The 26,849-nt window shown below is 47.2% G+C and overlaps 2 protein-coding genes across 6 annotated transcripts; both read left to right on the plus strand.

The window, feature by feature from the left end:
• The first annotated feature begins 1,429 nt into the window (after positions 1-1,429).
• On the plus strand, positions 1,430-13,832 carry LOC310753455 (uncharacterized protein). Of its 3 annotated transcripts, XM_083594787.1 has the most exons (7): positions 1,430-1,695; positions 3,136-3,371; positions 3,482-3,597; positions 4,676-4,802; positions 7,912-7,997; positions 10,264-10,471; positions 10,605-13,832. In XM_083594787.1, exons 3-7 carry the CDS (start codon positions 3,484-3,486, stop codon positions 12,095-12,097), a joined length of 2,028 nt encoding a protein of 675 aa, XP_083450913.1. In that variant the 5' UTR covers positions 1,430-1,695; positions 3,136-3,371; positions 3,482-3,483; the 3' UTR covers positions 12,098-13,832. The 3 variants fall into 3 exon arrangements, with proteins under 3 accessions (XP_083450913.1, XP_083450911.1, XP_083450912.1); XM_083594785.1 differs by having other exon boundaries at positions 3,136-3,597; XM_083594786.1 differs by lacking the exon at positions 1,430-1,695 and adding an exon at positions 1,707-1,913 and having other exon boundaries at positions 3,136-3,597.
• A 2,680-nt stretch (positions 13,833-16,512) lies between these two features.
• On the plus strand, positions 16,513-26,849 carry LOC310756709 (zinc finger protein 75D-like). Of its 3 annotated transcripts, none has more exons than XM_083601314.1 (7): positions 16,513-16,603; positions 17,355-17,802; positions 18,432-18,548; positions 20,213-20,336; positions 22,463-22,545; positions 24,655-24,781; positions 25,810-26,849. In XM_083601314.1, the coding sequence occupies exons 2-7, from the start codon at positions 17,401-17,403 to the stop codon at positions 26,811-26,813; spliced, it is 1,857 nt and encodes a 618-aa protein (XP_083457440.1). In that variant the 5' UTR covers positions 16,513-16,603; positions 17,355-17,400; the 3' UTR covers positions 26,814-26,849. The 3 variants fall into 3 exon arrangements, with proteins under 3 accessions (XP_083457440.1, XP_083457439.1, XP_083457438.1); XM_083601313.1 differs by having other exon boundaries at positions 16,539-16,603; positions 17,335-17,802; XM_083601312.1 differs by lacking the exon at positions 16,513-16,603 and having other exon boundaries at positions 17,055-17,802.

Raw genomic sequence — 26,849 nt, forward strand, 5'->3', positions numbered from 1 at the left:
CCTGTTGTTATCTTTTCATTCAGCAGCCTAACAGCCCACGGATAGAAGCTGAGGGCAGGAGATCAAGAAAGTGACGGCCAGGGTGTGTATTTCATCCAGCAGATTCACCGGACAGCCCATAGTATCTTGTGCTGTATTCACCACCCTCTGTAGGCACTTCCTATCAGATGATGTCAAACCAGCATACCACACCGTGGTGCAGTATGAAAGGACACTTTCTATTGTAGAAGGAGATAATCAAATGTTGATTGACATCATTCTTCTGCAATACTCTGAAGAGATTGAGTATCTGTTGGGCTTTCTTAACCACCTGGGTTGTATTTATTTTCCAAGTGTGGTGTAGTGGTTAAGAGAGGTAGACTCGCAATCTGGTGAACTGGGTTCGCGTTTCCGCTCCTCCACATGCAGCTGCTGGGTGACCTTGGGCCAGTCACACTTCTCTGAAGTCTCTCAGCCCCACTCACCTCACAGAGTGTTTGTTTTGGGGGAGGAAGGGAAAGGAGAATGTTAGCTGCTTTGAGACTCCTTAGCGTAGTGATAAAGCGGGATATCAAATCCAAACTCCAAACTCCTCTTCACTGAAATAAACTGCTAGGAATTTAAAGGAAGAGACTTCACACAGCCCTCCCGATGTACAGCCTTGGGGCTAGTTCTCCTCTCTTCCTCCGAAAGTCCATCTCCTTTGTCTTGCTGATATTAAGGTGCAAGTTGTTCCCTAGGCACCATGTAGATATTTTTTGGACCTCCCCTCTATAAGCTGATTCATCTCCACCTGTTATGGTGGTGTCATCTGCAAACTTAATAATAATAATGTATATGTGTGTGTATGTGTGTATATATATATGTGTGTGTGCGTGTGTGTTTGTGTGTATATATGTGCACACACTAATCTAATCTAATAATGGGTTAAATTCAGCAAATTTAATATACAAACAAGACAGGTGGGCTTCTGTTAAGATCACATGACACACAAAAATAATTTTCTTAAGCCTTTATTTCTGTATTGCCGGGGGTTGGACTAGATGACCCTTGGGACCCTTTTCCAACTTTAGCATCATATGATTCTATTTTTTCTCCCTTCAAATCCTGTCGAGGGTCGCCCCAAAACGCCTCGCGGGCCAGACCTCCCTGCCATAGACGAAACCGGTCCGATCGGGCCAACCTTGCAGGGATCTTGCTTTGCTAAGGAGCCAGCATGCAAGCCGGCCGGGACAGCCCTTCTCTTCAGAGGAGGCCACGATCGGCCAACCCTGCCGGCAGCGGACCTTCCAAAGCGCAATTGTTTGCAAGGATCGATTCGCTGCGCCCGGATTTCGCGTTCCTGCCGCTGCTGCTCCTCCAGCCATGCAAGGGTGAAAACGATGCCGATGCAAGTGAGAGCGGATTCCTAGAGAGGAAGGACATATTTTTTGGGGGGAGGTGGATGCGTGGGGGTGGAGGAGAGGAGGAGTCCTCCGGAGCAAAGGCGGCTCCCCCATCCTGCTTTGCAAAAAAAGAAAAAAAGCCAGCCTTGGATTGCAGCCGGAGGTTGAATTGCACGGATGCATTTATTCTCTGCAAAGCTGACAGCTGGTTCCTGCTCCTGCCCCACTGCAGCTTGAACCGGGAGGTCGCATTCCTCCCCCCCAGCCCTCCCCGCACATCCCTGCAGGGCTTTCTTGCAGAGGGAAACTGTCCTTTGTCCTTCCCAATCACGTGAGTCTCTCCCCCCCCCCCCTTTCAGCCTTTGGGTGCAATGTGTGGGGCTGGGGAATGAAGGGGCTGGAAGCCCTCCTTTTGCCCCCCAAGTGGGGATCAGACAGTGCCTTGGGGGTGGGGGAAGGCCTGGGGAGCACAGAAGAGCGAGGCAAGCCCCCCCAAAAAAACAGCACCCTTTCCTGGTGTGGATCATCAGTTAGGCAAGAGGGAGTTGGGTATGTACGTTCAGCCCGGATGAGAAGCGAGTGGTCTCTCCATCCTTGGCAGAGCTTGGGTGTTCCACCTGTCAGGGATTATTGAGCTGTGATGTCGGCGTTGCAGGGTGGGGGGCTGGGCTAGATGGCCTTTGGGGGTCCCTCCCGACACGACAGTTCGGTGATTCTGTGAAATCCGCAGAGCGCAAGGCTTTATCCGTATGCTCGGCCAATGCTTCCGAAGGAAAGCACAGAAGGAGAGGGGTCTTGTGCTCGGGTCCTACCACTTTGGCACGATTCTGCAGCAGGGCTCCTCTCAGATTCCTAAGTTCACGTGCAGCTGATCCAGGATATTCTTTTTACGTTGAGGAGCTTTGCTATCTGGCATTCTGAGGGTTTGGCCTTCTCGGTGGTGGCACCGAGCCTGTGGAACTCCCTCCCATCCGATGTCAAGGAGATGAGTAGCCATACAACCTTTAGAAGACATCTGATGGCAGCCCTGTCTAGGGACGATGTTTTAATATGTAATGTTTTATTATGTTTTTATGTATTTTGGAAGCTGCCCAGAGTGGCTGGGGTACAACAACAACAACAACAACAACAACAACAACAACAATAATAATAATAATGAGCTAAGATGCCACCAGAACCCCTTGGTGTTGTACACTGGACAAACTCCCTCCCCCTCTTTCCTCTTGTTGGCATCTTCTCTTTCGTTAGCAAGATGGCAGGCTAATATCTCCCGACAACCAAGAAATAACAGCTATAATAGTCCATGATTGATCATGCCTGCTTTGGAGCAGCTTAATTTCCCAAACATCCCCAGCTAAAGATGATGCATTGTGAGCCTCTTTTCTGGCCACATCATACGTTAAAGCACCATGATGCCGGTTCGAACAGCTCTTGTTCCCAGAAATCTGGGAGCTGTAGTTTGTTATAAGGGTGCTGAGAGCTGGAGGAGAGACACCCTCCACCCCAAATTCCCCTTGCAGAGCTACAATTCCCAGAGTTTTCTGTGAAGTGGGATTGACGGTTAAACTAGCTCTGTGATGGAGAACCGGGATCTCTCCTGACAATGTTGGGCACCCTTAATAACATTAATTTGGGTAAAACGGTCCCAGATTATTAAAGGCCTTCTGGTAACAACTTGAACTCGGGCCTGGTAGTAATTCAGCAACTGGTGGAGGTCCCTGAGCAGGTTCTGCATTGCAGAAATGTATTGTTCTTCTTGTTGGTTTTGCAGGACCCACATTTTAGGGGGCAGATTTTGCTTTATGACCGAAATTGGCAGAGCAGGGAGGCGTTCTTTGAACCACCTTGGTGGCCCTGCCTTGGAGCACAGATGGAATAAGTAGACGGTGAGAAGCAGAGGATTCTGGGAAGGAACCGTGCAGAAGATCCTGAACGAGGTGGACGCCCTCAGCTCAGATGCTCAGCTCCAGCACTTCAGACGGTTTCTCTGCCACGGCCTGCCGAAAGGTTTGTGGCTGACTCCACCATCTTTGCCCTGAGTGACTGTGGCCAGAGCGATAGACACGAAAAGCCCGATCTGGTTCTCCTAGAGCAGTTCTTGGCTGTCCTCCCCCCAGAGATGGAGAACTGGGTGAGGGAACGTGGAGCAGAGACCGGTACCCAGGCGGTGGCCCTGGCCGAAGGTTTCCTCTCGAGTCGAGCAGAAGACGTGAAGCAGGAGGAGGAACAGCAGGTACGATACGATAAGCTTTATTGTCATTGTCTCATACAAAACAACAAAATTGGAAAAATCTACATCAGACATTCAAAAACCAACAAGCCTGCTATCCCAGCTTGGTTAGCCCCTAAAAACTCTGATACCCCATAACTGAATACAATATACTCACATAGAGACTACCTTGTTGTTGTTGTTCTTTAGTCGTTTAGTCATGTCCGACCCTTCGTGACCCCATTGACCAGAGCATGCCAGGCACTCCTGTCTTCCACTGCCTCCCGCAGTTTGGTCAAACTCATGCTGGTAGCTTCGAGAACACTATCCAACCATCTCGTCCTCTGTCGTCCCCTTCTCCTTGTGCCCGCCATCTTTCCCAACATCAGGGTCTTTTCCAGGGAGCCTTCTCTTCTCATGAGGTGGCCAAAGTATTGGAGCCTCAGCTTCATGATCTGTCCTTCCAGTGAGCGAGACTACCTTACACTGCGTTTAAAACCGAAATCGCATTTGGATAGAAACTGTTTCTCAGGCAGCTAGTCCTAGTCTTAATAACCCTGTACCTTCTTCCAGAAGGCAGAAGCTGAAAGAGATCATTTCTGGGGTGTGCACTATCGTGCACTATCTCTGCAGCTTTCTTGTGACACCTGGAAGCATAGATTTGATCCAAGGTGGGAAGAGTGCATCCAATTATTCTCTCCACAGTCTTTACAACCCTGGACAGCATTGTTTCTTCCCTGACCGTGCAGCTCCCAAACCACACACAGAGACCATAAGGTAATACACTCTCCACAGTACAATGGTAAAATGCCATCAACAGGTCCTTTGAGAGATTGTTTTTGTGGAGGCTTTTCAGAAAATATAACCTCTGCTGTGCTCTCTTCATCAGGTCTTTGCTTCATCTTGGTGGTTCCAGGGGGCTGAGAATATTTTCCAAGGACGTTGCCAAAGTGTGCAACGGTTGTCCACTTTTCACCCGTTCTGGAAGTCCTCCAAGGAGAGGACCGCTCATTTCTTTCCTAATCTCTCTCTCTCTCTCTCTCTCTCTCTCTCTGTGTCCCCTCTTTTCTCTTTCTGATCCTTGCTGCTCTTTGAACTGCAGGGACTATTTGCAGAAGAAGCCGTGAACTTTTCTGAGGCAGAGGAGGACCTGTCAGACCCCAGGCAGATGCCTCTCCCCAAGTGGTGGATCAAGCAGGAGGAAGAAGACGAAGGTGCTCCTTCGTTGGGTAAGGATTCACAAGACATCTCCTAGCTTGGGTCTTCCCTTCTTGAGCGGGTCTCTCTTGTTTTCCCTTGAGCCTGTGTCGGGGAGGAGCTGACTCCACCAAATGCTTAGCTTCCGTCGTTCGGGAATTAATACAGTATTTTCTGGAAGGGCGATTTTGTGGGAATTAAACTCTAGTTCCCATAGTAGCAGACTTTTGTGGAAGACAGCCCTGGGTTATTTGACCATTTAGCTATTTATCTTTTCCCTCCTATAAAAACTACGCAAGACACTCTCTTTTAAAGTTTTTTTGTTGTTGAAATATATACCGTATTTTTCGCTCCATAAGACACACTTTTTTCTTCCTAAAATGTTAGGGGAAATATCTGTGCGTCTTATGGAGCGAATGCGTGGTCCCTGGAGCCGAATTGCCCTGGGGCAAAAAGCAGATCATGCTTTTTTTTTTTTGAAAGAGGGAAGTGGGTGTTGAAACAAAGCCGCTGATCGTTTGCTGATCGGGAGAGAGATAAGGAATGCTAGAGATAAAGGAGGCTGCCTGGGAGGGGGGAGGTAAAGACAGCAAACTTGCAAAGGGAGAAAACAGGAAGACTAAAGCAATAAGGAGAGAAATTAGAATAAAAGAAAGAGCAAAAAACTGCTCCAGCTAAGGAAAAGACATTAAGGCAAAAAAGAAGGAAGGGAGTGTTGGAAGGAAACAGCTGATCGGTGGGATCGGAAGAAAGATAAGGGACGTTAGCGGAGGCTGTCTGGAAGGAGGGAGGTAAAAGCCCATGGATCCTCAGGCTTTTTACATTGGGTCACCCCAAATTCACCATCAGATCACATAGCATGTCCATGGCTACAGCCTGCACCAAAAAAATTACGCATCCACTATTTCCTGGTGCTGCAATGGTGCAAAAATGTGGTTACAAAGCACGGATCCACATGGATCCTCAGGATTTTTGCATTGGGTCACCCCAAATTCACCATCAGATCACATGTCTGCGGCCATAGCATGAACCACAAAAATCATACATCCACTGTTTCATTCAGAATATTTTTTCTTGTTTCCTCCTCTAAAAACTAGTTGCGTCTTATGGTCAGGTGTGTCTTATGGAGCGAAAAATACGGTATATATTTTGATTTTCCAAAATATAAACATACAACAAAACGAGTTCCAAATCAAATTATTGTGATTACTCTGAATCGCCTGACTTTCCCCCATCCCTTTCACGGGTCCTGTTGATTCTCTTTCAACTGTATATCAATACTTCTCCAATTTTTCATCTTCTTAGATTATCTATACATTCTGTTACATTTCAACTGTGTTTAAAATCCTGCTAATGTTTTGACCTGTTCACAATGATTTTGTATATAAATTATAAACATTTCTCATTATTTTTTTTTTAAAATTGTCTTCTTGATTCCTGAGCTTCCCAGTTAGTTTTGCCATTTAAAGTTAAAATAACATAAAATTTTTACTTAGTGTGCTTGCAGTTCTAACTTGCTGCTTTAACTGTTAAGACTGTGAACTGACAGTTCCTCTAATAAGGGGGCAGGAGAGATGAAAATAATGCCAATGTGTTTCACCCTGGTTTCAGATAGTAATTATTATTATTATTACTATTATTATTATTATTTTGATATCTATACCCTGCCCATCGGGCTGGGTTTCTGCAGCCACTCTGGGCGGCTGCCAACAGAATATTAAAAACGCCAAAAATTAAAAACTTCCCTAAGCAGGGCTGCCTTCAGATGTCTTCTAAAAGTTAGATAGTTGTTTATTTCCTTGACATCTGATGGGAGGGCGTTCCACAGGTCGGGCACCACCACCGAGAAGGCCCTCTGCCTGGTTCCCTGTAGCTTCACTTCTCACAGTGAGGGAACTGCCAAAAGGCCCTCAGAGCTGGACCTCAGTGCATGGATAGACAGGTCTAAGATGCCTGTGACACAAATTTTCAGGGGCCTCTGACTCATTTACCAGAAGTCATGTATTTAGTGTTGACTCTGGAAGTGTATCCTCTATTCCGACCAAACTAAGCTCTCCTACTCCACTATTAATGTTGGCCACTATCGGAACAGGATGCTGGACCAGATGGGCCCCCTTTGGCCTGATCCTGAAGGCTCATCTTGCACTTTTAATCCTCCATGAATTTGTGGCTGGGAACCAGGCTAACTGTGCCCGTGTACCCGTCACACCGAGGAACCTCTAAACATGTTGTCTGGTTGTTTTGGTTTCTGTCGCAAGCCTGTCTTGGTTTAAAAGCAGGGCCTAAATGAGTGGTGTGCTGTGATTATTTTTCATAGGGCAGCATAAAGCCTAGAGGCGCAAGCTTGCGAGGACGATTGCGGGGGCGGGGGATGCATGACATTTTTAAAAATTAATTAATTAATTAGGTTTTTCAGATAAAAAAATTACAATTACATATCCAACATACAACTTAAAAACAAGATTCCAAAGAACCTCCTGGACTTCCCTCCTCTCCTTTGTGGGTCCTATGATTCATCATTTGCTCCTGCATCTTTTATGTCAATCACATCTTTTACATCTCCATTGTATCCGAAATTCACCCATTAAACTATAGTGGTACCTTGGTTATCAAACTTAATCCATTCCGGGAGTCTGTTCGACTCCCGAAACTGTTCGAAAACCAAGGCGCGGCTTCCGGTTGGCTGCAGGAGCTTCCTGCACTCAGTCGGAAGCCGCGGAAGCTGTGTCGGACGTTCGGCTTCTGGAAAATGTTTGCAAACCGGAACACTCACTTCCGGGTTTGTGGTGTTTGGGAGCCGATTTGTTCGACAACTAAGCCGTTCGGTAACCAAGGTACCAATGTACAATCCTACTAACAATTTTGGCTGTTTACAATGGTTTTTAAGATAATTATAAATTTCCCCATCCCTTATTAAACTTTTGGTCTTCCTGATCTCTGATTCTTCCGGACATTTTAGCCATTTCAGCATCTTGACATCCTGACGTCCCATGCTTGAGAATCATTCTTCCCTCCCTAAGCCCAGCAGAAACTTTGTGGGCTTGGGGAAGACTAGCCTAGTCCCCTTAGTCCATTGACTGCACACCATTGGTCTAAATAATTAAGAAACCGGTCTTCCTGTCATCTTTGTTCCCCTTGCAGGAGAAGGACTGATGATTATTGTGGTGTGTCCTCCCTCGCCCCTTCCTGATGGCGGATTGGAAGCACCTTCTGTGCCTCTGGAACAGGTAAGAGAAGAGGCTGCAGGTGAGCCTGGCTGCCTCTGTGTCCTGCACAACTCACTGGGCCTGGAAAAATTGTGGGAATGTTGTGGATAGCAGGAGAGGATATATTGATGAAATATAATCCTTCCTCACTCACGCTACTGAGTCGGTAGCAGAGTATGTTCTCCAGTATATTGCAGGAAACTAGTTGGTAGATTCGTCTGAATCTCTTTACTTAAGCAATCCAGTCTAGGTTGTTCAGATTGGGTTTTGTTCCTGGTAAATTCCCCCTTCTTCTTTGTTTTATTTCATGTTGATGTATTTTGTTGTCTGCCGGCTCTCAGCCAGCAGCACATGGACTCATTCCCATATGGGATGAACTCAAACTCTGTTCTGTAACTATAAGCTAAAGTCTGCATTCAGTTTGCTTACTGAACGTCAGTAAACTTCTTATCAATATTTTAAGAGAAGACTGTTTTGTCTTTATTCTTTATTTTTAGAAGGGATTAAAGGGGAATTTGGGACGCGGGTGGCGCTGTGGGTTAAACCACAGAGCCTAGGACTTGCCGATCAGAAGGTCAGCGGTTCGAATCCCCACGACGGGATGAGCTCCTGTTGCTCGGTCCCTGCTCCTGGCAACCTAGCAGTTCGAAAGCACGTCAACGTGCAAGTAGATAAATAGGTACCACTCCGGCGGGGAGGTAAATGGCGTTTCCATGCGCTGCTCTTGTTCGCCAGAAGCGGCTTAGTCATGCTGGCCACATGACCTGTAAGCTGTATGTCGGCTCCCTCGGCCAATAAAGCGAGATGAGCGCCGCAACCCCAGAGTCGGTCACAACTAGACCTAATGGTCAAGGTCCCTTTACCTTTACCTTTAAAGGGGAATTTATGAGGAACAAAACCCAATCCGGACAATGCTGGATTGGATTCCTTAAGTAAAGAGATTCAAACAAATCTACCAACTAACTTCCTGCTATATACAGGGGAATGTACTCTGCTACTGACTCACTAGTGTGAGTGAGGAAGGATAATATTTTTATTTTTATTTTTAATGTACTTTGATTAAAGATTTTCTTGATTTACAAAGGTATGTGCAATGTCTCCCTCTCGTATTTTTTCCCCATGTAACTTTTTTTTTTACAAATCGGTTTCATTTGTTGAGACATTAGGAAGAAAAGGGGGAAAGAGGTGGAGTGGGGGAAAGATGGATGGGGGTGGGGTCGGTTGGCAATGTTTCTATTTTCTTTAATATATGTGGGGTTTTGTGTCAGCGTCGCTTGTGCAGGTTCTTTGCTGTTCACTTGTGTTCCTTTGGTGGTGAGAGAGGTTGGGGTTGTCCTAGGGTGTGGCTGTTCATTTGTGGTTGGCTGTGGTGGTCTTTGTTTACATGTGTGAGTGGGGTGGGTGGGTGTTTTGGATCAGGTTAGCCATATTGATTTGTATGCTGTTGGTGGATTTTTGTCATTGTCTTGTTGGGCTGTGTGTGATAAAGGGGAGCCATACCGGGGTGAAGGCGTCTTCTTCTATTTGTCCCCGTGTCAGTTTCAATTTATTGGTTAATTTTTCTGGTAAGGCTGTTTTCCATACTATTTGGTACCATTGCTCCATGCTTACTCCTGACAGGTCTCTCCAGTGTCTGGTGGTAATAATAATAATAATAATAATAATAATAATAATAATAATAATAACAGTAATAATTTTTTTTTATACCCCGCCCTCCCTGGCCAGAACCGGGCTCAGGGCGGCTAACACCAATAAAATCACAGTAAAAACATAATAGGGGAAAAAAGGGGGGGGGGAGAAAAGAAAAGAAAAAAACCAATTTAAAATACAGGTTAAAATGCAATTTAAAATGCAGCCTCATTTTAAAGTAGCTGATAAATCAAGACCATAAGGGGAGGGAAACATAAGGGTCAGACCGAATCCAAACCAAAGACCAGGCGGAACAGCTCTGTCTTGCAGGGCCTGCAGAAAGACGTCAAGTCCCGCAGGGCCCTAGTCTCTTGTGACAGAGCGTTCCACCACGTTATGATGTTTCTGGTTGCTGAGAGAGGTGGGTTAAGGAAGGATAATATTTAATCAATATATCCTCTTCTACTATCCACAACATTCCCGCAAAAATCAACCTCTTCCCCATCTGCTCTCATCCTAGCTGCCCAGGAAGGAAGCTGCGAATGTTGTTTCTGATGATTTAAATCTTGAAAGGCAGCTACGTAAACAAGCTTTTCCTTCTTCCTCTTCTTTGCCATTCTCCATGCAGAGATCACATTTTTTTTTATCCCCCACTCAGGTGACATTTGAGGATGTGGCTGTATGTTTCACCGCGGAGGAATGGAGCTCGCTGGATCCGGACCAAAGGGCCCTGCACAGGGAGGTCATGGAGGAGAACTGGAAAATGGTCACCTCCCTGGAACAGCAAGGCTTGGGTGCCCACGAAGCAGCAGTGCAGGCTGGGAGCAGTGAGGAACTCTGGGAAAGGACTGTGCAAAAGCTCATAGGTGAGCATCTCCCTTTTTTCTGTGGCTAAGGCTCCCTTTTCCTCGTAGCTGGTAAAGTCACCCTCCCATTTGTGATCTGCAGTGAATACTCCCTTTCTCACTTCAGTACTTACGAAGCTTCCTTTTGTTCCAGGAGCAGGGAGTCAGGGCGAAGGGGAACGCAGCGCGGCGTCCTTGCCAAGAGCCCGACGCAAAGAGGGCAGAGAGCCAAGGAGGAAAGCGGAAGCTAAACAGAAGAGCAAGGAGTCGTCTGCCCGTCGAGGCAGCCGCGCCTGCGAAATCCCAGCCGAAGAGAAACAGGACAAGAGGAAGGAAAGGTGTCCGGTGTGCGGCAAAATGTTCAAATGGAAATCGAGCCTCGATGCTCATTCCAAAGTCCACACTGGGGAGAAGCCGTTCAAATGCCTGGAGTGTGGGAAGGGCTTCAGCCGGAGCTCCAGCGTGACGTCGCACGAGAAGATCCACAGAGGGGAGAAGCCGTACGAGTGCGCCGATTGCGGCAAGAGCTTCATTCGCCGGGACTCCCTCATCTCGCACCAGAGGATCCACACGGGGGAGAAGCCCTACAAGTGTCTGGAGTGCGGGAGGAGGTTCAACCGGAAAGGGAGCCTTATTTTCCACCAGAGAATCCACGCGAGGGACAAGCCCTACAAGTGCTCGGAGTGCGGCAAGAGCTACTGCAGGAATTCGAGCCTCATCTCTCACCGGAGAATCCACACCGGCGAGAAGCCCTTTCACTGCCTGGAGTGCGGACAGAGTTTCAGAGAGAAGAAGAGCCTCACCGCTCATCAGGGAACTCACACGGGCGAAAAGCCCTTCAAGTGCTTTGAGTGCGGCCAGAGCTTCAACAGCAAAGGCAACCTCAATTTGCACCAGAGGATCCACTCCGGCGAGAAGCCTTTCCGGTGCCTGGAGTGCGGGCAGAGCTTCATCCGGAAAGGCGCCCTTATCTCACATCAGAGCATCCACACCGAGGAGAAACCCTTCAAGTGCTCCGAGTGCGGGAAGTGCTTCCGGAAGAACTCGAACCTTGTTTCTCACCAGAGCATCCACACGGGCGAGAAGCGGTTCCAGTGCTTTGAGTGTGGGAGGAGCTTCACGCGGCGAGGCACGCTCAACTTGCACCAGCTGCTCCACACCGGCGAGAAGCCGTTCAAATGCCTGGAGTGCGGGAAGAGCTTCATTGTGAAAGGGTCCCTCGTTTCGCACCAGAGGATCCACACGGGCGAGAAGCCCTTCCAGTGCCAGGAGTGCGGGAAGAGCTTCATGAGGAGAGACTCCCTCATCTCGCACCAGAATATCCACACGGGAGAGAAGCCGTACACGTGCCCTGAGTGCGGGAAGAGCTTCCGCCAGAAGAGCAACCTCACCGCTCACGAGGGAACCCACACCGGGGAGAAACCTTACAGCTGCCTGGAGTGCGGGAAAAGCTTCCGGCGGAACGAGAGCCTGAAAAAGCACCAGAGGCTGCACCTGGAACAGCTGCCTTGGAACATGGAAATAGCTCCCATGGCGACTCCGGTCCACAGGGGAGGAACCATCCAAATGCTTCGGATGTGGGACGAGCTTCGGCCAGAGTATAAGGATCACGTCACATTGAAGAACCCACCCATGGGGGAATCCTAGAAGTGCGCACAGCATGAGGGGAAAGTGCCAGTCTTCTTTAGATTCCCTATATTGCAGGGGGTTGGACTAGATGACCCCTGGATCCATTCCAGCTCTACCATTCTATGATTCTGTCATTTTGCAATTCACATCCGAAGGAAGCATATGTAACAAAGTAGATTAGAGCAGTCGATGAAGTAGATTAGAGAATCCCCCCCCCCCATGGACCACTTGATGGTCTTGACAAACCATTTAATTACAGTTAATACCTCTTGTTACGTTTGCTTCAGGTTGAGCATTTTCAGGTTGTGTCCCACAGCGACCCGGAAGTACCGGAAAGGGTTACTTGCGGGTTTCGCCACATGCGCAGACGCGCGTGTTGACGTCACACGCATGCGCAGAAGCGGCGAATCGCAACCCATGCAGATGCGGGTTGCGTTCTGCTCATGTTGCGAACGGGGCTCCGGAACGGATCCCGTTCGCAACCAGAGATACCACTGTATTCCCCTCCCCTTGCCCGTTGTAGCAATTGTAACACACTGTGCTAGGTGCTGTGTGATTTTAAATGGTATTTTAAATGCTATTTCATAGAATGACAATTTGCATTTGGATCGCAATAAAAGACAATATAAGAAATAAAAGAAGCAATGGAAAATACAGCTAAAAATCAATAGGAATATTTAACACGGACATGCCATAGAATACCTGAACGAAGCTTGTGGAACACTGGAAACCCCTGGAATAGAACTCTAGTGACCGATTGGACCTTTGCAGCCAACAGAGAGTCCACACATGAGACTGATGGTATATAAATGTTCGAATCCCTACAAACCCTGTATTGTACTTAGGGGAATGGATAGAGTCAGAATCTTACAAAGTGTAGTGTTTTGAGTATGCATTTAACCTCGTCGCCTTTTGTGAATGAACTGCCCTCCTAGAGACCCAGAGCGGCCACCGCCATGGGGGCTGGGGACTCAAAAGAAAATTTGGGATGCTTCAGTGCGGTGGGGTCGTGGGGAGATGACTAGATGGGGCAGTGATAGTGGCTGATAAACCTATGATTGAGGCACAGAGGGAGAAATGGACTCCCTCTCTCATTTTATGAGAACTCAAGTTTACCTAGTGAAAAGAAGCGGCGATGTTTAGTGAGAGAGAAAAAGACGATTAGGACCATCATCTTACACATCAGTATAATGTTGTGGTTAGGTTAACTGCTTCACTTTTTTGTGAATGAACCATTTTGTGGCTGGCGCCCGTGACATCTTCATCAAAATTCCAAGGGTATTCATTGGCAAAAAAAAAAAAAAAAGGTTGATGGCGACCACATCTCTCTCTATATTCTCAACCCACGCATACAAGAGGCATTTATCCAGAGTTGGAGGCCACAATCCTGCCAGCCAAGCAAACACACTCAAGGTGAATGAGAAGCAAGGCCATTGAAAGGTATAGGTATACACACCTGGTATACACACCTGGGAATATAACTGCCTCGAACTCCCTGGAAGTTTACTTCCAGGTCGATATCTTCCAATGGACTTGTATTTTGTGGGACTTTAAATTGGATGATTCCTCACCCCACCCCATTATGCTTTTTATTTTTATTTTGCAAGGATCGACCACATAGCCCTTTTAAAGTAGAGATCTTTATCCCAGTCTGCATCTGTATTAGATTTGAAACTCATATATGGTTTTCTCCTTGATGCCTCGTAGGAAGTGATTCATAAAGTAAATAAAGTCCTTTCCATTGTTGAACAAAGAGGCATGAATCCCTGAAATGCACTTCTCTCTCTCTGTCTGTCTCCCCCTCTGTCTCCCCCTCTCTCTCTTTCTCTCTTTCTCTTTCTCTCCCTCTCCATGACAGGTTGTCAATCAACTGGCGTTTCTGGACCTGGTTCTGTCTGTATCCCTGTAAGAAAAGCGTTTGGACCCACTGTGCGTCTGATGATGTCACCTGGCAGAATTATGGCATCATATGATTTGACAGGCGGGTGCTGCCACTCACCTGCCAAAGTTGGTCTGCAAAGCCTGGGATTGGTGGGGAGCTGGGCTCAAACAATAGCTCTCCTACTGACAGAGAGCCTCTTACGCAAAGGTGTTGCAGACCTCCTGTACACTTGCCCTCTTCCTGGCTTTGCAGAGAAGGGAAGAGGTCTCTCTCTGCTCCCTGACTTGGGGGTCTCCCCACGCATGAGCTGAGCAGACCCTCTATGAATCCTCCCCTGCAGCCCTGGGACTTCCCCCCTTCTTCCCAATACACCCTATGGGGAAGAGAGAGGAGACTTGCCAGATCCCAGAAGGGGCACTGAGCAGGGGTGTCAACTTGAATAAAATATTTGTGTGTGTGTGCGGGGGAGGTAAGCCCTGCCTCATAATAAATATGACATCATTTGGAATGAGTTTATGCAGAATGCAGCAGGCTACTCACATCTAAAAATGTATTGGGATAACAACACTTTATCGGTATATATAAGAATGTTTGGGATAGTACATTGCATTTTTGAATACTTCCCCCCCTTTTTTTACTCTTACGCATATCGTTGTTTGCTTTCCCTCCTTCTTCCCCTCTTTATTTCTTTATAATTGAATTTTTCCCAATAAAAATATCAAAAAAATCACATGACATGGTGTGCACACACCATTTGAATGCCGATACCCATCAACTTTTGGGGAGCCCGGCCCCCTAAAATATATTTTTATTGGTCAAATCTTTTTTATTAAGTTTTACATTGCAAATTTAAATTCAAACCTTAAACATCAACATCAAGGATTCCCTGAACCCTTTGACTCCCCTCTGCCCTTCAGTGGTTACCATTACCAATCTTTTTTCAACTGCTTCTCTTATTTTCTGTATTTTCCTTAATCCATTTTTACCATAATTTTTAGTACAATACAAGCGTTACTTGAAATCCTGCCAAAGTTTTTAGTTGTTTACAGTGTTCTCTTAAATACGTTGTAAATTTTCCCCATTCTTTCTTAAAGTTCTCCTCTTCCTGGTTTCTCCCCCCCCCACAATAAAATATTTTAGGGGTAGTCAGAAACCCTAAAAATATTTTATGGGGTGGTGGTGAAAGGACCTCTGTCCCTGTGAGTTGACTCCTATGGCACAGAGGCAATATGTGCAGAGCAGAGGAAGAAGCTGCCACCACCCCCCTTGCAAAAACAGACGGAGAAGGGAAGGGATTTTGCTTGCAGCGGTTCTCAACCTGTGGGTCCCCAGATGTTGTTGGACTACAACTCCCATCATCCCTGAGCTCTGGCCTTTCTAGCCAGCGATGATGGGAGTTGTAGTCCAACAACATCTGGGGGACCACAGGTTGAGAACCACTGCTTGGGGGGTCTGCCCTCCCCACCTCTAGCTTTTACTGAGGGATGCTGCTCAGTGCTTTTTAACCCTTGGCAAGCCAAACGTGCTCAGCTCAGCCCTCTGAAATTTCTTGAAAGTAGGAGGGAGACCATGTGCATCGCGCGCGCACCCCCCAAAGATGCTTTACTTAGGGGATTCTTTCAGCTGGCATCCTTGTGAGCTGTTCCTTCTGTTGGCTATTTAAAGAAGGAGCTGTGAAAAGGCTCTGCAAGAAGGAGGAAACGCCATCCTAGAACCAGAGAATGGGAGAGTTGGGAAGGGACCACCTAGTCCAGCCCTTTGCAATGCAGGAATTATAAACAAATGCAATGCACTCAGATTTCTGTTGTAGACCGCCTTTTCTGTGATGTAGGTATGATGTATCTGGGGCTTGTCTTGGACTCCAAGGCGGACAATTTAAAATGTCTATATAAGGGCGGACACACCTTTGTTCTGTGTCCTCCTTTCCTGCGTGTGAAAGGGGCACCCTGTTGCAACAGTTCAATAAAGATCAGGCTTACAAGCTGCTTTACTTCTCAATATTCTCTGGTTGGCCTCTGTCATTTTCTCCAACCGATGGAGAACCTACAAACGACTCTATAAGGGCTCTTGTGTCCCCCATAAGGGAATAAGGGCAGATTTTCGTTTATTACAGAGGTTTATAAGCAGAGGTTCAATGGCCCTCAGTCATGGATGCTCCAGCTGAGATTCTTGCATTGCAGGGGGTTGGACTAGATGACTCTGGGGGTCCCTTCAAACTCTACGATTCTATGATGCTATAATATTGAGGAGAGCAGAACCAGAGGTGCGCAGGCGTAGTTTGAGACTGCTGACCATTTCATTAATTCAACCCACTGCCCAATGTAGCAATTGTTAACACGCTGCATGACTTTTAACAGAACGACGATTTGCATTGGGGTCGCGATAAAATACAATGTGAGAAATAAAATAAGAGGTGAAAAGGAATGCAACTAAAAATCCATATGAATATTTAACACGGGCGTCCCTGAACCAGGCCGCGATTGCTAGGGGGGGCGCCCGGTTGCTAAGCAGCCAGCAGCAGGCCCGGTTGCTAAGGGGCGGAGCCGGCCGAGGCGGAAGTGAGGCGGGGAAAGGGACCCGGATGAGGCCGGGCGGAGCTGCGCTCGCGGCCGGAAGGAAGCCAGGCTCACCACAACCCACAGGTAACCATGGCAACGGTGGAGGGGGGAGATTTCTCTGCGACGATTAGAAGGGCACCTCAGGCATTTGGGGAGGAGCAGGAGCTGCCTGTCAACCTTAAGATTCTTTTTTTCATCAGGGCCCTTTTCTCCCCTGAGCTGAAGGAGCTCCAGAGACCCCGCTCCATTGCCTGAGCCCAGATGCCAGGGCTTAGGGCGGCCGCCTTTGATTGGGGGCGATTTATTTTCTCACCTGGTGCTGAATCCACTTCACAGCAACTCATTGCAATCTGTTGCAGCCTCACAGGGTTACCCCTCTGAAATTTGTCTCTCACACACTTATGAATGTGTAAATCTGTCTGTGCTTGGCCACCCAGAGTTTATTTTTACTACGTATTTTGTGGTTTCATATCTTTATTTTCTTCTGTGAACCGGCCTGAGACCCCGGGTATATAAATTCAATTAATAATAATAATAATAATAATACACGGCCTTCCACACACCCTTCCGAACACGTGCGTTTTTTGGGAGAGGAGCCCTAACTCGGCAGGCAGGCAGAAGACTGGAAATTCAGAACAAAATAATAGTAGTAATAATAATTTTATTATTTATACCCCACCCATCTGGCTGGGATTCCCCAGCCACTCTGGGCGGCTCCCAACAGAATATTGAAAACACAATAAAACATCAAACATTAAAAACTTCCCTACAACTGTATCTGTACATTTTACGTAGCGTTTCACATTGAAATACAGGACAATCCTGCATTATACAGGACAGGTGGCAAGCCTGCCAGCGCTGGTTCCCAGATTCCAGAGACCATGTTGGAGGATACAGGAAGAAGCCCACAAGCCGCCCAGGCCGAGAGCAGTGTGAAATTCTGGGAAGGCAGTGTGAAGAAGATCCTGGGTCAGGAAACCAACATCCTCTATTCAGATGCTCCAAGCCAGCGCTTCAGGCATTTCAGCTACCAGGAGGCCGAAGGACCCAGAGCGGTTTGCAGTCAACTCCACTATCTCTGCCATCAGTGGCTGAAGCCGGAGCGATACACAAAAGCTCAGATCTTGGACCTGGTGATCCTGGAGCAATTCCTGGCTGTCCTTCCCCCGGAGATGGAGAGCTGGGTGAGGGAATGTGGAGCGGAAACCAGTTCCCAAGCGGTGGCCCTGGCAGAAGGTTTCCTCCTGAGTCGGGCAGAGAAGAAGAAGCAGGCAGAGCAGCAGGTGAGAGAGGGTTTCATCTTCATAGTTTTGTGCTGATGGCTGTATTTTCATAAAATAAACAAAAACATTTTTATTGTTTTGGATATTAGAGGCTGCGGCAAAAATAACTTACTTGTTAAACTTTAACTGCTATATTACAACTGATGTACTGGTCATCCATTATCCCTTTTCTTCTGTTGTTTAGGTATTTAGAATATAAATGTTTAAAAATCCCATATACAGTGGTCCCTCGGGTTACATACGCTTCAGGTTACATACGCTTCTGCTTACAGAGTCCAATAACCCAGAAATAGTACTTTGGGTTAAGAACTTTGCTTCAGGATGAGAACAGAAATTGCGTGGCGGTGACAGCGGGAGGCCCCATTAGCTAAATTGGTGCTTCAAGTTAAGAACAGTTTCAGGTTAAGAACGGACCTCCAGAACGAATTAAGTACTTAACCTGAGGTACCACTGTATATCTCTATCTATCTATCTATCTATCTATCTATCAATCATCTATCTTTACCCAGGTATTCAGTGTCTGAAGAAGTTTTATTGAGTGACATGTTACATTAGGGCATCTCCTAACATGCCTTCCATGTATATCCTTTTTCTCATACATTTCTCTCTTTACTCCCTGCATATTCTAGTTTCACGAGCAGGAGGCAGACACTGATCTCCCTGAGGCAGAGGAGACTCCATGGATGCTGGAAATACCTTCTCTTCCTTGTGGTGGGGCGGAAGCCGCCTCAGTAAAACTGTATCAGGTAAGGTGGCGGCGGCGGTGGGGAATGATCACTGGGTAGCCAAGTGGGGACAGGATCCTGGCCCTCGTTGCCAGACGAACTCAAGCTCCTGATTCTTTTTCTGACAAAGCCTTTGTTGCATCAATCAGATTGGTACAAGGTGTGGCTTGCAAAGTATAGCAGGTACAAGATGGGTATTTCTGCACTAGCTAAGGTGTTGATCCAGCAGGTGTCGTGTCCAGTGTGTCTTCCTTTTGATGAGAAGGGCGGGCAGCAGCTGAAGTCCATGGAATGGCAAGAAAGTGGGCACGCTTTCTTGTGGGTTGGAGCCTGTGAAGCTGGTTTGCAGAGAAGTGGACTCGGTCCCGGCTCAGCATCCGAATATGGTTTCAGTGACCTCCCCAGAAGTCTGTGGGAGAAAATTCCCTTGGTGGAGGATGGGGGTTCAAAGGCTTACACCAAACCCTCAATTAGTCTGCTTTCATTCAGTAATGCATTACCAGATGAAAGAGTTTGTCCATTAGCAAATGTGCACCGTCAAGGCTGTTTCTTCTCTAGCCAACTACTTTCTGCCACCTCAACACCCCACCATCTCTTCATCCAACTACAGTCCTTGAAAACACCCAACCCAAGTTTTTTGCTCTCAGTTCAGAGCCCTCCTTATGCCTTATCTGGAGTTGTCTTTCACACTAACAGTCAGCACTGGGTTTCTTCTATTAATTTATTTATTTAATTAATTTATACACCGCCCTATACCCTGAGGTCTCAGGGTGGTTCACAGGAAAGATCACAATATATAAAATAAAAATGAAATCAGTAACCCACACCACACCCCCAAAAGAGCCACATTTTAAAAGGGTATAGGATGTAAATCAGGTCAGCCAAAGGCCTGGTTAAAAAGGAACATTTTTGCCTGGCGCCTAAAGGTGTATAATGAAGGCGCCAGGCGAACTTCCCTGGGGAGAGCATTTCACAGACAGGGAGCCACTGCAGAAAAGGTCCTGTTCTCGCGTTGCCACCCTCCGGACCTCTCGAGGTGGAGGCACATGAAGGAGGGCCTCAGAAGATGATCTCAGGTGCATATGGAAAGAGTCTGTCCTTGAGGTATTGCGGTCCTGAGCCATTTAAGGCTTTATAGGTCAAAATTTGGCCTGGAATTTGAATTTGGCCTGGAGACTAATCAGTAGCCAGTGCATTTGGACCAGGATTGGTGTAACATGGTCAAACTGTTGCTCCAGTAAGCAACCTGGCCACTGAATTCTGCGCTAGCTGAAGTTTCCAAACCGTCTTCAGAGGCAGTCCTACATATAACACATTGCACTTTGTAACAGTTCTTACCAGTTCTTTGGTCAGGCTTCGCTCTGGTGTAGTGACCCCGGCCTCACTGATAATAGTTTTTGTAGAATTTCTACCTCAAGTGGGAGGCTCTTCGCTGATAGAAGGTACCAGAAGCAGCTCCACAATAAGGGGTGTCTTGAGTAGAGGTTTCCGATGTGACGGGCAGAACGCTTCTCTGTCAGTCTTCCTCGTTTCCTACCTTATTTTCCCAATGGCCCTCCTGAAGGTTTAAATCCTATAAGGAGATACCCTCCAACCTCACCCTTAATTGTTTTGTCTGATTGCACTTGAAGGGGGGAGAATTGCAGCAATAACTGTGCAGGGTGAAATGTTTCTTTCTCTTTCAGGATCTTTTGGTATTTGAGGAGGTGGCTGTTTACTTCACTGGGGAGAAGTGGGCGCTGCTGGATTCAAACCAAAGGACCCTGCACAGGGAGGTCATGAAGAAATGTGGGACCATGACCTCTCTAGGTAAAGTTCCTTCTGTTTAGAGGTAAAGGGTTAAAGGGACCCCTGACCATTAGGTCCAGTCGTGGCCGACTCGGGTTGTGGCACTCATCTCGCTTTATTGGCTGAGGGAGCCGGCGCACAGCTTCTGGGTCATGTGGCCAGCATGACTAAGCCGCTTCTGGCAAACCAGAGCAGTGCATGGAAACGCCGTTTACCTTCCACCGGAGTGGTGCCTATTTATCTACTTGCACTTTGACGTGCTTTCAAACTGCTAGGCAGGAACAGGGACCGAGCAACAGGAGCTCACCCCGTCGCGGGGATTCGAACCGCCGACCTTCTGATCGGCAAGTCCTAGGCTCTGTGGTTTAACCCACGTCCCTTTCCTTCTGTTTAAAGTCCAAGTTCTAATAAATTATTGGAACCTTTCTCTTTTCTTTTTGCATTTTTATCTACTGGCAGAGGGCTCAGTAGTTATTTCTGATATGTTGAATTAATATGCGTTTGTATTGACTTGTTTTTGATAAACTTGTTTGTGCTTTATTTAGATGTGACTGTATTTTTTATATTACAGTGACCATAATGTTCGTTAATTTTCAACGCTATTGTTATCATGAGATGCTTTCAGCTCAACATTTGTTGTTGAGCTAAGATCACCACCTTGAGTCTTCCTCTTCCAGTCCAGCTGGCTTCAGGGGATCTCTTCCCAGGGAGCCCTGGGCTGGCAGATATTTGCCAAAACCAGTTGATGATGTCAGGTGGGACCGTCAGAGGCTGCCTTCCCCACTTGCTTCTGGAGGAAGTGGTTTGATGCTCTAAGGCTTCAATCTCATATGTGTGCATCAGAACATAAGTTTTGATCAAGCCAAAGGTCCACCGTGTGGTCAGGGAATGGTCAGATGCAGAGGAATGATGGCGGAACCAGCTGGGGAACCCCCAAGGGAAGAAGGCTCACAGCTTGGGGATTGGTGGTAGGACAATGATGAGTAGTCAGAGGGAGCAGACTGGGGAGAGGAGGTGTCGGAAGCTGAAGAGGTAACAGGGTTTAGTGAGCGGGGAGAGCATGTGACAGAGACAAGCCCAGAATCACAGGCAGAAGCTGAAGCAGGAGAGGAGGGAGGCCAAGAGGCAAAGATGTGTCAGACTGGTGAAGAGGCATGGGTGTCTCCCCCTCCTGCTGAGACCAGCTCCCCTCCCTCCTGGTCTCCCTGAACCAAGAGAGGCATGAAGCGGGAGGAAAGACAGCCACATCGGCATAGTCTTTGATTGCTTGGGAAGGAAAGGAGGAGACACAGCCAGCTGTAGGGAGGTGGGGACCTCTAGTCTTGCCAACTGCTTCATGGGGACAAGACCTGAGTTCTCATTAGGCCTAACACTTCTGTTTTGCTAATAAAGAGTTACCGTATTTTTCACTCTATAGGACGCACCTTGTTTTAGAGGGGGAGAACAAGAAAAAATAATTCTCCCCCTCTCTGCTCAGCGCCCCTTCAGCGAAGCGGCAGGAGAAACGGAGCCCCTTCCATTTCTCCTCCCGCTTGGCTGAAGGGGCGCTGCGCAGCTCTCCCTCTCTGCTGAAGCCAGGAGAGTCTTGCTCTCCTGGCTTCAGCAAAAGGAACCCGAAGCCTTCGGAGCGCAGCACGAGTTCCCACTGCGCTCCAAAGGCTTCAGGCACACCGACCCCTCTCGCTCTCCAGGCTTCAGCGAAAGCAACGCGTAGCCTCTGGAGCGCGGAGGGAGCGCTCCCTCTGCGCTTCAGAGGCTTCGCGTTGCTATTGCTGAAGCCAAGGAGCCTGCATTCGCTCCATAGGACGCACACACATTTCCCCTCAATTTTTGGAGGGGAAAAAGTGCGTCCTATAAAGCGAAAAATACGGTAACTCTAGCTTGCTTGGGGTGATTTACTGCTGGCTCGCTGCTGTCATCTAGCACCCTGCTTCCTTTAGTGGCCAGCCAGATCCTTCCATCAGCAGGATGTAAAGGCATAAGCCCTCTGTGATTCTTACTTCAGAGCAGCTGGTATTGAGAAGCAAACCTCTTCTGAAGCTCTAACTTAGTGTGACTTGGCCAGAGAAAAAGCCAGATGTAAATAATCTAAATACATAACAACAGAAAAAGGGTATAAATAATCCAATATCTTCCTGCCATTCCAGGCAGTGAAATAACAGCAGCCATCAGTTCGGGGCCGCCTGTTCTTCAGGATGGAATGGGAACGGATTCCACGCAACCAGACAAGGTAAGGGGTTGATCATCCCAGATCCTTCACTGACCTTCGGTGCCCATTTCACCTTTATGCTTCAGTGATGAGTGTGAACAGGTGTCTGTTCTCTCCTCATCTTCCTGGGCCTGAACAATCACCTTTGCTTCTATCAATTTGCTCACTGAGGAGATTGTGAGCGCCATAGCTCTGTTGCAGAACATCTGCTTTGTATGCACAAGTTCTTGGGTTCAGTTCCCAGCATCTCCACATAGAGCTGGGAGACACCTGAAACCCTGGAGAGCCTCTGCCGGTCCGTGTAGACTCAGTATAATGCAGCTTCTTTAAAGACTTTCTTTTTTTCCTCTCTCTCTCTTTTTTGGTAATTTTTATTTACTTTTCTTCACTTTTATTTGTACAAGAAACATGCAAAACAGCATTTGACAGCATATAAAGAACAAAACATAAACATATATATTAGAAGCAAAAAAACGTGTTTTGATGAATTGGAAGAGCTGCAAAAAGATTCCATTGAGCACATGGATTGATAATATGGATAGATTAGCCACATACGAATGAATTGCATGTCAACGCAAAATAAGAATGGATAAATATGAAGAAATCTGGAACAAATATTTAAGTGATAAGGTGAATAGTGGTGGGAAGTAGGGGGAGGAGAGAGAGGTGGGAAAATATTGTTAAAAAGGTGTAGTAGGTATATCAAAGGTGTAGTAGGAATTGTCAAATTGTGTTATTATTGTTATTATGATTTTTGTTGTATGTGTCTTTTGCGGTTGATGTTTGTATCGAAAAAACGATTAAACAAATTTTTTAAAAAACAAAACATAATAAAAATAAAATGGCATGTAAGATGACAGGCAGCCCCCCATTAAAACGTATTCAATATGTGCATAGCTGTGTATACGTGCATTGCACCAACCTGGAAGTGATAAACGTCATAAAGATGTCACTGAAAGGGCGGAATGAGTTGTTTGCAGGCTTTTCCAATGGGTTTCAATTCAATGAAATTTCGCCACCACGCACGGGGCCTCAGAATGTAACCCCCCGTGTAAACGGGGTGGGGGTGGGGCTGCTTGTAATGCATTTGCATTTGGGCTAAGTATCAAAGCTCAAGCTGCGAAAGGAAACAAGTTGTGTCCAGAGAGGGAGCCACCACGGAAAAGGCTCGTTCTCGTGTTGCCACCCTCTGGACCCCTTGTGGAGAGAGGGCGCACGGAGAAGGGCCTCAGAGGCCGATCACAGGGCCCAGATTGGGGAGAGGCAGTCCAAATCAGATAAAAAGCACCCGGTGGCTCCGAGCCTTGTCTAAATCTTACGTCAGCGTGTAATTTCCTCCAATATGGCAGACATTCAAGACTTTCAACAAGCCTTTCAAGCTGAAAGCTTTCCCAGTTTCTATTTTTTTTTATATAAATTTTTTATTGGTTTTTTAACACATAATAATAGACAATACAAAACAATACTAGAACAAACAAACATATAAACACGTATAATTTCTTCACATTTTTTCTTAAACCTTCTTTCATCGACTTCCTCATACCTCCCTTTTCTGCATCCCTACTTTAAAGTTTTCCAGCAAGCCCCAATGTCAACTTATAACACTTTTTCCCCCCCCTTTAAATCCTTTTTCTCATATCCAATTATTTGTCCCCGCAATTCTGTTTTACCTGACCCAAAACATTTTAACACTCATTAATTTTGCAACAGTTCTTGAGATAAACTTTAAATTTCTTCCAATCTTCTTCCACCGTCTCTCTCCCTTGGTCACGGATTCTGCCAGTCATCTCCACCAATCCGAAAGCTTTCCCAGTTTCTAAGATGTTTTTACTGCTTTATCATTTGCTGCTTGCTGCCCTGGGCTGTTTGGGGAAGAAGTCTGGGATATAAATTTAAGAAATCGGATCGATCTGAGGGGGTGATGTGGCGGCCCTCCAGCTGGACTCCCAACTCCCATCATCCCTGACTATTGGCCATGCTAGCTGGAGCTGATGGAAGTTGGGGTCTGGCGGCTTAAATCCTCCTGCGGAGAAACGCCTGCTTTGCTGCCCCACTTTTACTGCCTTACTTGCAGTAAGTAGAAGGGGAAGAAGCATGACTTGTTGCCTGTTTGAACCCTATGTCTTCTAGGGCCTGGTGACCTTTGAGGACGTGGCTGTGTACTTCAATGAGGAGGAGCTGGCAGTGCTGGATCCGCATCAGAGAGACCTGCACAGGGAAGTCATGGAGGAGAACTTCTGGAACGTGTCCTCTCTGTGTAAGCTTTCCTCCTTTTTCACCTCCGGGGTCAGAAGCAGACTGTAAACATTAGGAAACAAATAATATGTTTCCGAGCACAATTCAAAGTGCTGGTGCTGACCTTTAAAGCCCTAAACGGCCTCAGCCCAGTAAACCTGAAGGAGCGTCTCCACCCCCATTGCTCAGCCCAGAAACTGAGATCCAGCGCCGAGGGGTGAGCTCCCATTGCTCGGTCCCTGCTCCTGCCCACCTAGCAGTTCGAAAGCACGTCAAAGTGCAAGTAGATAAATAGGTACTGCTCTGGCGGGAAGGTAAACGGCGTTTCCGTGCACTGCTCTGGTTCGCCAGAAGCGGCTTAGTCATGGTGGCCACATGACCCAGAAGCCATATGCAGGCTCCCTCGGCCAATAAAGCGAGATGAGCCCCGCACCCCAGAGTCGGCCACGACTGGACCTAATATAGCACCAGTCCTGAAAGACCTACATTGGCTCCCAGTACATTTCTGAGCACAATTCAAAGTGTTGGTGCTGACCTTTAAAGCCCTAAATGGCCTCAGCCCAGTATACCTGAAGGAGCTTCTCCACCCCCACTGTTCAACCCGGACACTGAGGTTCAGTGCCGAGGGCCTTCTGGCGGTTCCCTCCTTGCGAGAAGTGAGGTTACAGGGAACCAGGCAGAGGGCATTCTCGGTAGTGGTGCCCTCCATGTAGAACGCCCTCCCACCAAATGTCAAGGAAATAAACAACTATCTGACTTTTAGAAGACAATTGATGGCAGCCCTGTTCAGGGAAATTTTTAATGTTCAATGTTTTATTGTGTTTTTAATATTCTGTTGGGAGCTTCCCAGAGTGGCTGGGGAAACCCAGCCATATGGGTGGGGTATAAATAAAGTATATTATTATTATTATTATTATTATTATTATTATTATTATTATCCTCACCACAATATAGTGGATTATAAAAAGGAGTGTCTGTTGTCTTACAGCTCCAAACTAATTCCCTTACTCTCTTGTGGCCTTACTACATTTCCCCACCTCTCTTTTCCAGCATGTGATAGACTCACGTGGAAGAGTGAGACTGAGCAAGAACCATGTGGCGCATCACTGAAAAGAGACAGAAGCAGAGAGAGGAAAGAGTGGAGGCAGAAAACGGAAGCAAAACAGAAGGGAAGGAAAAGTTCTGTGGTTTATCAACCCTGTGACATCCAGGAAATCCCAACCCAAGACAAAATGGCAGAAGGAAAAGAAAGGAATAGGCATCCCGTGTGCAAGAAGACCTTCGGTTTGAAACCAAGTTTTAATGTTCAACGGAGAACGCAGACACTGGAGAAACCACTTCAGTGCTCCGAGTACGGAAAGGGCTTAAGCCACCGTTCAGAACTCAAGACCCGTAAGAGGGTCCTCCTAGAGGACAAAGCGTTTCACTGCTTGGAGTGTGGGAAGAACTTCAGTGGGCATTCGAGCCTCAGGACCCACCAGAGAATCCACATAGGGGAGAAGCCATTTCAGTGCTCCGAGTGCGGAAAGAGCTTCACTCAGAAAATCAACCTCCATTCCCATCAGAAAATCCACACGGGAGAAAAACCGTTCAAATGCTCCGAGTGTGGAAAGAGCTTCATCAAGAACACAGACCTCACACGGCACCAAAGGATCCACACCGGGGAGAAACCCTACGCCTGCTCCGAGTGCAGCATAAAATTCCGCCACAAGTGGAACCTTAGGAACCATCAGAGGCTGCACACAGGGGAGCAGCCCTTTAAATGCGCCGAGTGCGGGAAGAACTACGTCAACAGCACGAACCTCATTTCACATCAGAGAAGCCACACGGGGGAGAAGCCATTTCAGTGCTTGGAGTGCGGGAACTGCTTCCGGAGGAACGGGGACCTCGCTAGGCACCAGAGGGTCCACACAGGAGAGAAGCCCTACAAGTGCTTGATATGTGGGAAAAGGTTCAGTCAGAACTCGAGCCTCCATGCCCACGAGAGGAGCCACACAGGAGAAACGGCACGGATGCTCAAGGTGTGGAAAGAGCTTTGGCCGGAACAGGCCTAACACCACATCGGAGAATCCGCACTGGAATTTCATGTA

Source organism: Podarcis filfolensis (assembly GCF_964270895.1).
Source record: "Podarcis filfolensis genome assembly, chromosome: 2".
NCBI lineage: Eukaryota > Metazoa > Chordata > Lepidosauria > Squamata > Lacertidae > Podarcis > Podarcis filfolensis.